Source organism: Camelina sativa, chromosome 4 (genome assembly GCF_030686135.1).
Source record: "Camelina sativa cultivar CO46 ecotype springtype chromosome 4, ASM3068613v1".
Classification (NCBI taxonomy): Eukaryota; Viridiplantae; Streptophyta; class Magnoliopsida; order Brassicales; family Brassicaceae; genus Camelina; species Camelina sativa.
In genome coordinates this window covers 15,754,911-15,771,270 of record NC_141883.1, presented here as the reverse complement: position 1 = coordinate 15,771,270, position 16,360 = coordinate 15,754,911, and the positions used below count along the sequence as shown (strand labels likewise).

The following is a 16,360-nucleotide window of genomic DNA, read 5'->3' as shown; positions in this document are numbered from 1 at the left end:
TTCATTAGTAAAGACCGATATATTTTTATTTATTTTTATCAAGTCAAACAAATTTATTTACGTATAGTTTTTTATGGACCACCCTACAAAAAGGTGCCACTATAACTAGCTAGAGACTTATTTATATATACAATCTGTGTATTTTTTACATGTAAGATTTTCTATCAAGATTATGAAAATACAAAGGGGATAACCACAACATATGTAATCCAATTAATTGCACTTATGAAATTTTCATTTAATTGCACACAAAAAATTATGATAATTGGACTTGTTATTGATTAATGGTCCTTATTAATCTAATTGCACACAAACGATTATGGTAATTAGGTGATTAGTGAAGTGATTAAGACCACGGAAGGGAATTATTCATACTTACGAAGTTCGCGTTCATTGTTGATTTGGTTGTACTTCTTGGACCATGAACGCGATTCAAACTCATGCTTTTATTTGGTTTTACTTCTTGCATTCTAGTCTTTTTGCGCTTTTTAGCTTTTAAAACAATCAAAAACAAATCATATCTTCTCTAGATTAGTTTGAATCTTGTATCTATGGGGTGCAATCTTCAAGTCTTTGTGGATCGATCTTTAACTCAACTTTTTATGGTTTTACTTTCTTTGTTTTTAGTCGAAAATGAGCAAATCTCTGAAACTAGTTAGTCTCTCTATTCCTTACACTTTATAGTATTACACTCTTGTTTTACTTCTTCTTGAAATGGAATTTTATTTATTTGTTCTAAGCTAAAGAAAAAGTAACCTGAATTGAAGTTTCATTTATACTAGGCGGGAACCCACTCTACGCTGCTAGTATTTTCCAATGTTATTATTGTTCCAGTTTTAAATTTGTATGTGTTCAATCTTATATCTTTGCCGATCGATCTTTAAGTATTCCTCGGTGTTCCATGCATTTGTAGATTATTTAAGGTTTCATAAATTTAAAGCTCAACTCACATGTGCATTCTCTAGTGTTGGATTAAATTAGCGTGTAAAAATAAGTTTCCCGAATTTATCCATCACTAGAGAATCCAATAGAAGTCTATGATGTTATCAGAGTGGAAAGGTAAAAAAAACAAAAAAAAAACATACGGTAATGATGGTTCATCGGGTGTACAAGATCTCCCACCAAGATAGTATTAACAGAGTTGAGCTTAGGCAAGGTGTTGCGTAGTTGATTCTTGTATCTTATCCTTGGTTTTAAAAAGCGTGCCTGTGGCGCGCCATGGCGCGTTGCGCAATGATGTGAGGAGATGAGGGACACATGACACTATGGCAAGGCGATATCCATGATGCGAGTGAAACGATGAGCCATAGCCGATTGGACCATTGCGTGAGGCGAGCGCAACATGGTTTATGGCACAAACAAGGTAAAAAATTGTTCTGTAATATAGTAGTTTACTTATATATCAAACGTATAATGAAAAAATATTTGATTTTCTCAATAATATCTTTAATTATTGATTTTATGTAATCAAAAATCTTTGATTTGATCATTTTTTTCATCCATTATATATAAGAAAACCCTAGTTTATTTAGTCTCCTCATCTCTTTCATTCACGAGTCCTAAACGTCTACAGCTTTTGCATCTCTACACGTCTACAGCTACTGCAAAAGGTAATCATCTACTAATCAAAACTGTTGTATACTTACTTGTATTAGTTTAGAAACTCTTCTTATTTCCTTCACTAGTCATAAAAGACAGAGACGTTAAACTAGCTTTCAGTTTCTTTTTTTTTTTTTAAATCAATAATCAGAACTTGTGAGAGTTGTAACACATTTCTCTTTTTGTTTAGCAGTGATCAAGTTCACTTTCAGCCATGTCTGATCCAAATTCAAGCCAAGATGAAAATGATCCAGCAAAAAAACATGGCTTTCCAGATCCTGCCAACAGAAACAAGTGGCAATGTAGGTATTGTTTTAAGACCACTTGTGGAGGCATCACTCGTCTCAAACAACACTTAGTTGGAGGCTATAGGAATGCAACTAAATGTCCAGATTGTCCGGAGCATATTAGGGAAGAAATCAGATCATTTATGAAGAAGAAGGAGCAACTTAAAGCTTCTACTCAAATGATGCCACCATCTCAAGAGTTTGATGATTATGATGATGTGGAAGAAATGGATTGTGAGCCAAGTAACAAACGGCAACGTCCCCAGCCAAATAAACCAAGACACCACGGTCCACTTGATAGGTTTGTAACTTCTACACCTCCTGATATATTGAATGCTAGAAAGGAAAGGAAAGGAATTTTTGGAGCTTGTGATAAGGAGTTAAGGGAGAAAACTGTTAGAGGTATTGCTAGGTTTTTCTATGATTCTGGTCTTGCATTCAACGCAGCTACTTTAGAAAGTTTTGGGGAGATGCTTGAATTAGTTGGGCAATATGGTCCAGGATTAAAGCCACCAACCATGCATGAGTTAAGAGTTCCTTTGCTTAAGAAAGAAGTAGAAGACACTAATAAACAACTAGTAGAGCACAAGAAAGAGTGGGCATCTAAAGGTTGTTCAATTATGTATGATGGATGGCGTGATTCGGTTGTTCAGAAGGATTTAGTTAACTTTCTTGTTAATTCTCCAAAAGGATCTGTTTTCCTAAAGTCTTTAGATGTATCAGAAGTTTTGAAAGATGCCACATTGTTATTTCAATTGCTTGATAAGATAGTTGAGGAAGTAGGAGAAGAAAATGTTGTCCAAGTGGTCACGGACAATGCATCAAACTATGTGAAAGATGGTAAGAGATATAATACATCTTTTAAAATTTGTAATATTTTTAATTTTTTGTTGTTTTTTTAATCTAACTTTTTATTGGTGTATATAAATTTCAGGAAAATTACTTGAAGCTAAAAGACCAAATCTTTATTGGACTCCATGTGCAGCACATTGCATTGATCTAATGCTTGAAGATCTTGGGAAAATGGCAAATGTGAAGAGCGCTATACAAAAGTGTATATTCATGAATGGCTATATTTATAGTCATATTCCTCTTGTGAACATGATGAGGAAGTTCACAAATCAAAGGAATTTGCACAGACCGGCGATTACAAGATTTGCAACAACTTTCATCACGCTAGCACAGTTTCACAAGCAAAAAGACAAGTTGAGGAAGATGGTTCATTCTGAAGAATGGAATAAGTCCAAGTGGTCAAAAGAAGCAGGAGGAAAGAAAGTAAGAACATATATTTTGCAAGATAGTTTTTGGAAGAATGTTTTATACGGGCTGAAGTTGGCAGGTCCTCTAGTACAAGTTCTTCGAATGGTTGATGGAGAGAGAAAGCCTCCTATGGGATACATGTATGCAGCCATGGATCGGGCAAAGGAGACAATTATGAAGTCTTTCAACTGGAGAGAAGAGCACTACAAAACTGCATTCGAAATTATTGACAAAAGATGGGAGTGTCAACTTCATTGTCCTCTTCATGCAGCTGGCGACTTTCTCAATCCAGAAATCCAATATGGAAAATCTGATGATGTGAATTGTGAATAAGTGTTGAAAGGTTTGTATGATTGTATTGACAGGTTGGTTCCAGAAATTAAGACTCAAGACAAGATAATGTCTGAGATAGATGAATTTAAAGATGCAACTGGTCTATTTGGTTATCATATGGCTATAAGGCATAGAGCTACAAAATCACCAGGTAATTACTCTCTAGCTTGACATCTTTATGTTTATAACTTAAGATTATATAAAACTAACAATTTCTTTATTTTCATAGCGGAATGGTGGTCTTCTTATGGATCTTCAACTCCACACCTCCAAAAATTTGCCATAAAAGTTCTTAGTCTCACTTGTAGTGCTACTGGTTGTGAAAGGAATTGGGGTGTTTTTCAACTAGTAAGTAACTTAAGTTGATTGTTTTAGTAGTTACATTATTCACAAAAAATATCATACAACTTATAATATATTTTTTTTTGTAACAGATTCATACCAAAAGAAGGAACAGATTGTCCCAAAGTCGATTGAATGACATGGTATTTGTGAAATACAATCGTGCTTTGCAACGTCGATACAAGAGGACTGACACTGTTGATCCTATTCTCTTAGAAGAAATTGATGACAGCAATGAGTGGCTTACTGGGAGAATGGATGGGAGCTCTGATAATGAAGGTGATGATCTGGTGTTTGCAAATGATGATTTGACATGGAACGTGGTTGGCGAAAGCGCATGAGCTAATGATCCTTATTATGCAACTAGATCAGCAGCTGTCTCAAGTAGATTTGAAAAAGAAAAAGGTATTGCTAGTACTTCTAGTGGTTCAAGAGCAAGCCATAAGCCACCTTCTAGTGGTATGACTTTGGTTGATGAAGATGATGATGATGATGTGGAAGAGGATTTTGGTGGAGGAGAGCTCTTTCAAGATACTCTTTTGGATCGTGAAGACTATGAGTTTGAGAATACTCAATTTGATTAGAGCCTTAGTGATTTACTGGGTTTAAGAACTATCTCTGTTTTTTTTTGTTTTAACTTTCTTAATTTCTTTTGAGATGAATTGGATTGTTTTATGCTAGATTATTCTAAAATTTTAATAAGTTTCAGCAGAATACCTCTTATTTTCTTTCTTTTAAACACCAAACGCCTCATATCCATGTTGCCATGCGCCGCATGCGCCATGGCGTATGGCACATTCACAGGATGTTTGTGCCACAGTGCGCTTTGCGCGATTTAAAACCAAGATCTTATCTGAAAATTAGTTTAGCAAATCACCGGGTAACTAGTTTGTCGCAAGGAGACCAATGCAAGATTCACTAAAAGAACGAAATGGAGTGCCATGACATGATTCTGCTATATCCATATCGTCGATTTAGATGAAAATGTTGCAACAGTCAATGAGTCGATTATAAACAGAAAGATGAAGAGGAACAAATAATCAACCAATAATCCCAGAGTCTGTATATACAATATTGGAAACACTTAACATCGATAATGGTGGCTGTACTTTCAAAATTTCGAAATGGATGTGTTTTGTTGTTTGTGATTCTTTTTACTGAGTGAATTGTTACTTTATGAAAATATGAACTTTATAGAAAACAAGTAACAAAGAAGAGAGTTTGGTTGTAAATGCTTGTATGTTACTTTACCTTCATGATACATTTCTGGAGCTGCCACTGTTATTATTATTGATGTCTTCGATCATCATTCCTTTAAGACTCTTTGCCAACCAAATAGCGGTTTCTCTAGGCGAAACTTTGTTCTTCCCGAACGGCTGCAACACAATGGCTAGCTCTTCGAGCCTGCTCTGTTCCAGCAAATCCGCAGATAGTTCCAATAGACCTTCAAGCGCCTCTGCTCTCTGTCTGAACGACTTGATGTCCAATGTCTCTTTCACAGCTGGAGCCGGAGTTGTTTCCTCATCAGGCATGAATGAGTTGGGTCTTGTCTCAGCTGGTGAAGAATCAGAGCAGGAGTTAAAGCTCTTTGTTTCTGAGTAGTTGGTGATGGGATCTGGTACTTCAGGGCGGGTCTCAGTTCTTGAGTCAGGCTCTGAAATGATCGATCTAGTGGTGGGTGATTCCGAGGGAGTTGGTACTTTTCTCACCTCCATTTCATCTCTCACAACGTTTATGAGTTTCCCCATGTCGACGGTCTGTACACCGACTTCAACACTTTCCATGACTGGCTGGTCGCTCCCTACACGGAAGCTGCTGTGTCGGATAACATGTATGAAATCATCAACAACTGGATGAAGATGGGAAGGATTGTTGTTCTGCTCAAGAGCTGAGTTCTGAGACACAAGGCATGCTTTGTTATCCGAGTGGGAATTCACTTGCATTTGGTGGGAGCTTGTTTTGTTATCTGAGTGGGAATTCACTTGGTGGGATGGTCCTACATGCAAAGGAATAGGTGCAGCTGTAGGAACAGAGGAGATGAATTCTTTGACTGTGAATTTGTCATCACCGTGGTGTCGTTGTGATGCATTAGGCTCGTAGCTCTGCATTGTTGCAGGGCTATCATTTTTCTGCAGAGTGGGCGAGCTTTCTTCTGGATGATGACGATAGGCAATAGTGTTTTGAACATCGGAAACAGTGTCAGGAGTTTCGTTTAGCCGCATACTGGTGCTGTGTTCTTCTCTGCGGATCATCATCTCTGAGGAGATTTCTGGAAATGAAGACGAGTATTCACTGTGACAGGATCTTCTGTGGTCATCAGGAGTTGTATGTTCTGACGTGTCGATATATGGGGTCGAAGCATCATCACAGAGCTCAAATGCCTGCATGGACAACGAAGACGATATTGAGTTGCTGCTTTCACTCTGCATTCCTTTGGAAGATCCGACAGAGGTTCTCTTTGGCTCCGGCGTATTCACAGGGGAAGCATGGACACGAGATTGATGAGAATTAGTTTCAGACTCTGACGGCACAGGTGGATGTTGCTTCATGGTGTCCTTGGCTGCCATATTTGGAATATCTGCTCCTAATTGTCTTGACTGCTGCGCTATCAAAGACGGTCTTCTTGGTAAAGTAGGAGGTGTTCTTTGCCTTCGCTTAATTGACATTACCTCTTCGGCCTCCTGTTTAGCAGCAGGAGATGGTGAAGTTCTGTCGCTTCTAGACTTAAGTTTTGGAGAAGAGTCAATCACTGGCATCTGCAACATGAATTTGTCAAACGAAATCCTTAGAATATCAACAAAAGTTGAGAACTAGAGAGCGAGAAAGAGAGAATATACATGATGCTTTGGCGGTATTGATCCTGGAGCCCTTGCGGAATCAGGAGCTAGCTTTGAAGGTGGGATAGGCGTATTTACGTTAGTATTGGAGCCATGAGCAACGTCACTGAGTTTGGGAATCTTTGATGGAGTTTCAATATTATTCTTCTGAGTTGGAACACTAGAAGGTCTCCCTCGGTTAGATCTCATGGGTGAACCATTTTCTCTAGCTTTCTCTTCTTTCAAAACCATCATGATGTTTCTGATAGTTTTTGGGTGCCTTGGTTGAATAATGTCTGGTCGCTGGTCACTCTGTACGGGCTTTAAAATCCCATGGCCATCTGGTTTCGCTGCTGAAACACTCTGGAGATTGTCATTTTCAGCTGGTTGTTGCACATGCTCGAGGGTGTCTTCATCATCGATTGAAGCTGAATCTGTCTCAGAGACTTTAGTACCATTACTTGGAACCACATATCGGATATTTTTGTCACTCACATAGAAGTTATCTTTTTCACTTGAACTATTGCTGTTCTGGCTTTCAGCCATACTCCTCCGGCCCTCGCGAGAATTAAGAGGCTTTTCTGGAGTTATAGACGCTGCAGAAAGGGTTGGACGGTACTGCTCAACATATGGCTGCAAATAAGGATGCTTCAAAATATCGGAGGCCTGAACAGAAATGAAGGAAAAAAATTATGATTAGTTAATTTCCATTCTGGAGGATAAATGCCATTAAGCAGACAGTTTCTGGTCCTAGAAAAATCATACGTTTGGCCGATACTCGGGGTTCTTCCTTAACATCCCCTTGATGAGTGCTTTTCTGCAGTATCAAACAGAGCAAAACAAAAAAGGAGAGAAATGTTATATAACATGTTATTGTATATCTGCCATGTTATAAATATTTCAGAGTACATATTTATAAAAGCTCATATCTTAGGGATGGTATTAATGGACAAGGCAAAGTGTCAAATTAAGAAATATAGAAGAACAGATTAGGCTTCAGATTAATAAAAAGAATCTTACAAAGATGGTGAATAGCACGGTGGCAATGGACCTATTGAGGAACGATTAACCTTACTTATAAGCCCTGCCATATCCTGAAACCATATATCACATAAAAGCAAATTCCGTAAGGTCACCTTACTAAGGTACTTTGAAGAGATCAAATGCAGGGGTTTCTAGATCTGTTTGAGGCATAAAATTCGGTAATACACACAAGTCCATATTATAGCTCTTAACATTTTTCTACTGTTCAAAAGACATAAACTTCTCGTAGGAATGTTACAAACAAGAAATATTTAGACTGTCTAAGTGAACTTAAAAAAAGACTTACAAAAGCTTTGAAAGCAGGTCGATATGCAGCCATTTCATATATACAACAGCCTGTTCAATAACATAAGAGTCTTAGCTTCAATGGCAATAACAAAATTCTTAGGCGTTACAGAGGATAGAGTTGCATATACCTAGCGACCAGATATCTGATTTAAAACCATAAGGGATATCAGCAAGCAGTTCCGGGCACATGTAGTTTGGAGTTCCAACAACCTACATATAAAATCCCATGAGTCATAAACATCAATGCTATCACACTATGTATCAGTTCAGAAACTTGAGAGCAATCCTAAGAATAATTATTATGTTCTTGTGCTATGCAATAAGAGAAGTAACCCGTGACTGTTATAAACCTTAGTAACATATTATCTATTTTGATGCAGAATTCCTAATATTCATTTGTTGAAAAGAAGCAATCTTCATGCATCAAAGTTTGTTGGCATAACCGGCATAACCCATATCAAATGTGTTCAATTGCTAATGTGCCGTAAATACAAGCTGTAGGCTAACAACGCCGAAACCTACGCACTACCAGGACTAATTCGTTCTTTACATACACATATTACATAGACTTTTACAACATACCGAGGAAGTTAGGTCATCCGCCTTCATTGTTTTGGCAAGGCCAAAGTCCCCTGCAGACAACACATGAACACAAGATGAAACATAATTATTTAAAAATCCGCTTACATTCTGTTGCAGGTCAAATTTGGTGGATCATAAATCAAAAACGTACCAAGGCGGACGTCTTGATCTTTTGTAAGGAAAATGTTGGAACACTGGCAAGAACAGACTTCACAAATAAGTCCATAAAAAATTAAGCATAACACAGTAATTCAGACAACTACCATTGCCATAGTTTTTTTACCTTAAGATCACGATGAAGAACATAGTTAGAATGCAGATACTCAACCGCCAATAATAATTGAGTAAACCACTTGCAGAGTTTCTGCATAAAAAGGAACAACAAAATCACCATGACTAGTACTAATCAAATCAATCACCTAAATCATATTTATTAGAGAAACTTCCAGGTGAAAAGTAAGTACCTCCTCAGGAAAATAAACACCATTTGACTTTTTCATCAACTCAGCCCTGTAACCAAAACCATTTGATTTAAAACATATTCTTTGACTTCTGTGAACTAAACAACAAAAAGGAACAAAAAAAAAAAGGACAAGTTAACTACAAAATCTTTAGAGAAAGTAAAACTCACATGTCTCCTCCTTCACAGTATCCAGTGACAATACAAACATAGCAACCCTGCATTTCCCAAATCAAAGCTCATGTCAAAATAACTAAATCTCCTTAAAAACCAGAAAAATAAAACAATAAATCAACTATAAAACTTACTTTCTCAACCCAAGCTTCTTTAAACTCCACAATATAAGGATGCTGAACTCTTGCAATCAAAGCCATCTATAAAAACTCACCAATGTTGTCAAAACACACAAAAATCAAGAACTAAACCGTTTTCGAAATATCGAAAAAGACGATTCAAATTTCACCTCTTGATGAGCAGATCTCCGGCAACGTTCCGTTTGTCTAGCTAATCTGATCTTCTTCAAAACATACCTAAAACACACACCAATACAAAAAAAAAAAATCAAATCTATCTTCAAAGAAAAGAGTTTAAAAAAAATTATAGATACAATGGATGAAAAATCTCAAATTTACTTCTTTCTCTCAGCTTTATGATGAACTAAAATGGCGGCACCAAAGGCTCCTCTCCCGATCTGTTCCATAAGCTCATACTGATCCATTCGTGACTCCATCGCTCTACCAAAAACACTTGCTTCTCTTCAAATCGCGATTATAAGAACTTGCTTCTCTTCAACGTAATCTTAAGCACTTGTTGTTTTCCCCTAACCTACACGCTTCGTTTTCCCCAGAGATTCGAAACTGCTCGATGTTTATTAAAGCATTGAACTTGAACCGCCGCAAAATCAAAAAGTCAGATCCAAATTTGTACTGAAGCCTTTCTCTCTGATTCTGGATTCGTCGTCTCGTCTCTTTCGTCTTCTGTGTTTTAGTTCACTTGCAGAGTACGAATCTACAAGGGAACAAACAAAACACAAAAAAAAAATGTGATTCAGAGTAAAAATATTTTTATTTTTATTTTTATTTTTGGTTGTTGTAGGTTTGACGTGACGAGACGAGATTAGGAGAGTAGTTAAGTCAATTTAAGTTATTTTGTCAATAAGTTGGTAAGTTAAAACTAAATTAATCGTTTGATAAAAAAAAAAACGTAAATTAATCAACGTGTTTTCTTACTAATTAGATTTATTCATTACATCAATAATAGCTAACTAGATACATACTATGTAGTTTAAAGATTTTCCATTCATATTTGGTAATTATAGGTTTGCATTTAAAAGATATAAATGACCATATTATGACTTTTTTTGTTTTCCTAAATTAACTTAAAAAATTCATTAGACCTTTAATAAAAAAATCGGTTGTAAAAGAATTTTCTATAATAAAAAAACTTATATAGTAATTTTTTTTAAATGGATATTTTAAGATATTTGTTAAAACTCCAAATTTAGTATTTTAACTAATTATGTGTTGTAAATACTTTATCAAAATTTAATATTTATCTGTTGTAAGGAAAAAAAAAAGTCTATCAAAAAATAAATTGTGGTATTATTGGGGAAAACAATATGTGGTATTTTGAGGTGTTTCCCTAAGGGGATATTTTACAAAAAAAAATGTAGTATTTTAACTAATACTGTACTAATTGTTATTTAAAGTATATGATCAGTTTTAATACTTTTTGGATTGAGTGTATTTAACATTTAGGATAACTTTAAATATTTAATCAAGATAGTACTAGCTACTATTGAATTTTACTTTTACTGTATATACTTTGTTGAAAACCAGAAAATGTGAAAATACTGAAATGATGAGGATTATTTGTTTAATTTCCATACCTAAGTGTGTTTTTAAAGAAATAAAAATTTAATGTGAAATAAATACAATAATGGGAGAGAGAGCCGACAAATCCAGCTGTTTTAATGGAAACGATACCTGCTTATCTGCTTGTCTCTCTACACCACTGTTACTAACAATAATTGATTGGATATTATTTTATTCTCTTAATGACGTGGCCGATCTCTCAACGTGACAAAATCCTTTATACTGTCTATATATATACGTAGTATTTTTTTTTGTTCAATATCTAAATTAATTTGATTATACCCCTCTACCTCTGTTCGACTGTTCCACTATATATTATCTCTCTCTCTAAATATATATAAGATTCTCTAATTAAAACACACAAAGTTTAATAATTACATTAATTGTATTTTTCTTTTGTCTTTTTTTTTGCAATGAAAACATCATTTGTATTGAATCAGAAAAAAAAAATCAACAATAAAAGGAAATACAGTAGAATATTAAAAATCATTAAACACCAAATTAAATTAAATGAGGCATTTAAAATTGGAAAACAAATCTAACAAAATGGAACCAAAAAAAAAACTTTTAAAACATCTTTGACAATGGGACATGGAGCAATATAAATAAGAGCTTTAAATCAGTTTTTTTTTTCCTTTTTTAGATCTTTCAAAAAAATGTGATAGATCATACGTAGATATGTCAATGGTGATTGAAACCAAAAGTTTAGGATGTATTTGGGTCAAGATATTTGGATTTTAAGGTCAAATCCATATTTGTGTATGTCTATATAGCTTATCTAGATTGATTCATGTGGGTTGTAGACTTGTAGCCTTTATAGGTTAACTTATACATTTGTCATTCCATTCAACCTCGTATATTTATAGTTGTTTTCTTTATATAATAGTGTATCTAGTAAATAAATAAATTTAAATGATATGAAGGAAAATAATAGTATGGGAGAGAAAGTAATAATAGATAGAGATTTTATTTTGTTTTCTTCTAATAGTAGAACTAGAAGTATTACAATCCAACAAATTTATAGTACAAATCTTATCGGATATTTATACGCTAATGTCTTTGACCTTTGTAATACTCTTTTTTTTTTGCGTCCAATTCGCAAAGCATTTATTATTTTCACAGTCTAATCTTCTTCTTTTTTTTTTTTTCTTGAAAATCATACCAGTAAAAATATGCGGTAAATAAAAAAAAATTGACTTTTTACTGTTGACTTTTATGTGGTAAATGTTACCAAACGGTTGAATAACCACTGTATTAACCGGGGCAGGAACGATTGCAGATAAAAAGAAGAAAAAGAAAAGTCAACAAAGATGTTCCCGCTTAAATTCAGGCCACTACTGGGCCTATATCCCAAGTTGAAAAGCCCATTTGAAAAAATTAAGAAATTTGCAACGAGTGAGGATCGGGGGAAGGGAAACACGGCAGGATCCTTCCGCCGTGGGGGACGTCGCTTGACGTCACTCAAACACGTTAACCACACACAATTAAGTTTTTATTCCTCCTCTCCATCAACTTTAATACACCTATTTAATACAGCTGAGTGGGTATGTATGTATGTATGTAGTTGAAATCGAAATTGGAGAATTCGAGAAGTTTTCATTTTAACAAGTTGGATTTGAAATCGCGAAGATATGGAAAGAACAGAATCTGAATCATCAAAGGGGCGGAGAGTGGTGGTTATCGGCGGCGGAGTCGCCGGCTCTCTTACCTCTAAATTGCTTCAGTTCGATTCCGATCTCACCCTCATCGATCCGTAAGCTTGTTTAACTAATTCTTAATCATCGTTTTAATCTTAGATCACAGAATAAACTGTGATTTTATTTTGTCTTAATCTTTGATTAACCCTAATTAGGACATGGCTTAATTTGATTAGTAATATGTGTTTGGTAATAATAATAGGAAGGAGTATTTTGAGATTACATGGGCAAGTTTAAGGTCAATGGTGGAGCCATCTTTTGCTGAAAGATCAGTGATAAACCACAAGAAGTATTTACAAAACGGTCGTGCTGTGGCTTCTCCTGCTGTTAATATCACAGACACTGATGTTGTTACCGCTGATGGGCTTGTCCTTGGTTATGATTATCTTGTCATTGCTACTGGTCACAATGATGTGCTTCCCAAAACTAGGCAAGAGAAGCTTTCTCAATACCAAGCAGGTATATGATCTTTCTTCGATCTGCACAAGTTTTGTTGTTTGTTTTCTCGTGTTTCTGTTCCTTGAGTTGTTTTGAGAATGCTTCAAGTATGAAGCAAGCGTACTCTGTCCTGTGCTAACTATTAGCTTACATATTGAGTTCTTGTGCGCAAATAAGCTTTGTGAATTAGGATGTAGAACTTGGTATGGCCTATTTTGACATTAGAATGTGATTTGAGTATCCGGGAGCCGAATTGGCCGTAGAAGAGTCGAATTGTATCCGAGGAACTATGGATGGTTTGGTTTATGTTTTCTTACACTTGGAACTATTTGGTTGCAGAGTATGAGAAGATCAAGTCCTCTGAGTCGATTCTGATTGTTGGTGGAGGCCCGTCGGGAGTGGAGCTTGCTGCGGAAATAGCTGTCGATTTCCCTGAGAAGAAGGTTACTATTGTACACAATGGACCGAGATTGCTGGAGTTTGTTGGCCAAAAAGCTGCAGACAAGGCATTGGATTGGATGAAATCCAAGAGAGTTGAAGTGCTATTGAACCAAAGGGTTGATTTGAATTCAGCTTCGGACGGAAATAAAACATACAAAACATCAGGAGGTGAAACGATACACGCTGATTGCCACTTCCTTTGCATTGGAAAACCTTTGTCTTCAGAATGGCTTAAAGGAACTGTTCTGAAAGATAACTTGGATGGCAAAGGAAGGCTGATGGTTGATGAGTACTTGAGAGTTAAGGGTCGCAAGAATGTATTCGCAATTGGTGATATTACTGATGTCCCGGTAAGTGCATGCCATATTTAGTACTATCAGAATGTTTTCTTCTTTCTTTAGTTACTATAACATATCAGCTGAATATATGATTCCTATGACAGGAGATGAAACAAGGCTACATTGCTGAGAAACACGCCTCTGTGGCTACAAAGAACATAAAGCTGTTGATGTCTGGTGGGAACGAGAAGAAGATGTCGAGTTACAAGCCTGGTCCAGATATTGCCATAATATCTTTAGGAAGAAAGGAATCAGTGGCTCAGTTCCCATTCTTGACAGTCTCGGGTTGCCTTCCTGGTTTGATCAAATCCAAGGATCTGTTTGTGGGGAAGACGAGGAAGGCGAGAGGGTTGGATCCTAATATTGTGGAGCCTTGAAAGATTGTGTTTATCAGTTCTAAGTTTCTTCATGATGAGATTCTTGTGCAGACGCTTTGGTCTTCTGTTTCATTTCATGTTTGTTGTGTGTTGATTTGGTTTAGTCCTTTTTTCTTGGTTTTCACAGGAGAGAGTTGGTGTGGTTTTGTGTCATATACTGACTGTACTGTTGTATCATTACTCCGCAAAAGTATTTGTGCATCTTAATTTGGCCACACTACATTGTATCAGTGATACTACAAAGTACAAATTGATAAATCATTTAAGAAAATGAGACTAAAGAATGTTTCTAATTAAGGTCAAGTTGAATGCCCATTGATAAAGCATTTAAGTTTGCTTTATTGCTAATTAATTATAAGCTATGTTGCATGGTACGTTCAGATCTGAGATGAACCCAGCTGGAAACACTTGCTATGCTAGTCTCAATCCGCGACTGAGAAAAAATGCCTTGATATCTTCTAGAATATTAACTCAAATTCACTTTTGTAGAAAGGAGAGTCTAGGAAAATGTCTTAGCTACAACCCTACCAAAAACCAATACCTTCCGAACGATTTGGGCAGTCAGATTCTCTTTCTCCCAAATACTCGCAGCTCTGTTTCTCTCTTTACTCTGAGAAAAAAATTTGATCTCCCTCTCTTCCTCCTTTACACCAAATAACCAAGAGTTCTCTCTCTTTCTCTCCTTCTCCCTCATAACAATGTCCACAATAGCAAAAACATAGAGAGTAGGCGTGACTTTACGAGGGAGATTAGGGGTTTTTGGTTTAATTAAATTAAATCAGGATTTAATTAAACCAAAATCAACTAAAATCTAATCCTTTGATTTTACATTTTCAAAAAGACCCCTCTATGTTGACCATTTTCAAAACTACTTCTTTTTATGTACAAAATGATCAAATTAACTTTTCTTTGAGTAGGATGATCTCTCAAGCAACCATGATCTCACTTGTCCCAAACTACCTTTGAGTACTTGCTTCAAAGCTCTCATGGATCATTACTTGATGTTTTATGTTTCCTTCTGTACGGCTTTGGGGAAAGCCATTCTCTGTATTATGCTAAACTATAGGATTCTAATCCCTTACTCTTGTACTGGTTGATTTTAAATGAATGAAACCATACGTTTGTCCAAAAAAAAAACTTTTCTTTGAGTGATATTAAGAATGTACAGTCACCAAAATCAAAATAATTTCCCGCCAAAATCAAAAATTTTCCCGTCAAAAATCGAAAAAATTCCTGCAAAAAAATTCCAACCAAAATTACGAAATTGGATTTTTCCGCCAAAATTTTTAAATCGTTTAAAACCTTATAAAAGCCTTGTAAATTCCGATTTGGACTACCAACATTGGAGTTAATTTATAATTAGTGTTTGGCTGAAAAAAATGCCCTGTAAATTATTTTTGGCGAAAATTTTTTTCCAAAAATTTTTTGGTGAGAAAATATGTCCGAAATTATTTGGCTGAAAAATTTTGTTTTTTCATTTTGTTGACTTAAATATTTTTCAAGTATGGGTAAAATAATCATTAAAAATTAAAAGAGTAAAAAAATGAAAATGGCCAAGAAGCGGCATTTTTGAATAGGGATATATCAAAAAAATATATTTTAAACAAATTCTCAATGAAATTTCAGTCGGTTTGTAACAAATCATTAGATTAACAACGGCCAATTCCTTGTTACATGATTTATGTCGGTTTAGATTGTGACATAGATTAATTGACAAAGTTTTAACAGTTAAAATTTTTATAGCAAAAGTTTTTGCAGTCAAAGTCGATTAGTCGTTACCAATAGGCCTCTAAAATTAAATATGTGGATTTAATTAATTGAGAGAGAAGTCCACTAATGCATTAATTATTTTCTCTAAAAAATTTAACAAAAGAACCTAAAATATAATTTAAAAACCCAATATGGCAATATATAAAAAAAGGATATAAATAGAGATGCATCTAAAATGAGAATTCTGCCCATATATATATATATATATATATATATATATATATATATATATCATCAGATGAAACATTGCTGAGAAACATGCCTTGGTGGCTATAAAGAACATAAAGTTGTTGATGTTTGTTTGGGGAGGAGAAGAGGATGTTGAGTTACAACAACTTAAAAGCCTGGACATGCAAAATTGTACATCTTCTTACGGAAGAAAGGAATCAGTGGCTGTGGCTCAGTATCCCATTC

General features: G+C 35.4%; 2 protein-coding genes and 1 pseudogene across 2 annotated transcripts; 2 read left to right on the top strand and 1 right to left on the bottom strand.

Annotated features, from left to right (window-relative positions):
- The first annotated feature begins 2,050 nt into the window (after positions 1-2,050).
- LOC147945782 (uncharacterized) lies at positions 2,051-4,413 on the top strand (annotated as a pseudogene).
- Positions 4,414-4,844: 431 nt separating this feature from the next.
- LOC104780273 (serine/threonine-protein kinase Nek5) lies at positions 4,845-10,123 on the bottom strand. The gene is made up of 14 exons (XM_010504774.3): positions 9,644-10,123; positions 9,475-9,541; positions 9,320-9,385; positions 9,183-9,229; positions 9,016-9,061; positions 8,835-8,915; positions 8,703-8,745; positions 8,552-8,601; positions 8,098-8,179; positions 7,968-8,017; positions 7,658-7,731; positions 7,403-7,454; positions 6,659-7,303; positions 4,845-6,577 (listed from the first exon to the last, which is right to left on the bottom strand). Exons 1-14 carry the CDS (start codon positions 9,739-9,741, stop codon positions 5,075-5,077), a joined length of 2,904 nt encoding a protein of 967 aa, XP_010503076.1. The 5' UTR covers positions 9,742-10,123; the 3' UTR covers positions 4,845-5,074.
- Positions 10,124-12,197: 2,074 nt separating this feature from the next.
- Positions 12,198-14,447, top strand: LOC109124608 (uncharacterized). The gene is made up of 4 exons (XM_010504773.3): positions 12,198-12,638; positions 12,785-13,041; positions 13,360-13,811; positions 13,904-14,447. The coding sequence occupies exons 1-4, from the start codon at positions 12,517-12,519 to the stop codon at positions 14,174-14,176; spliced, it is 1,104 nt and encodes a 367-aa protein (XP_010503075.2). The 5' UTR covers positions 12,198-12,516; the 3' UTR covers positions 14,177-14,447.
- The last annotated feature ends 1,913 nt before the right edge of the window (positions 14,448-16,360 follow it).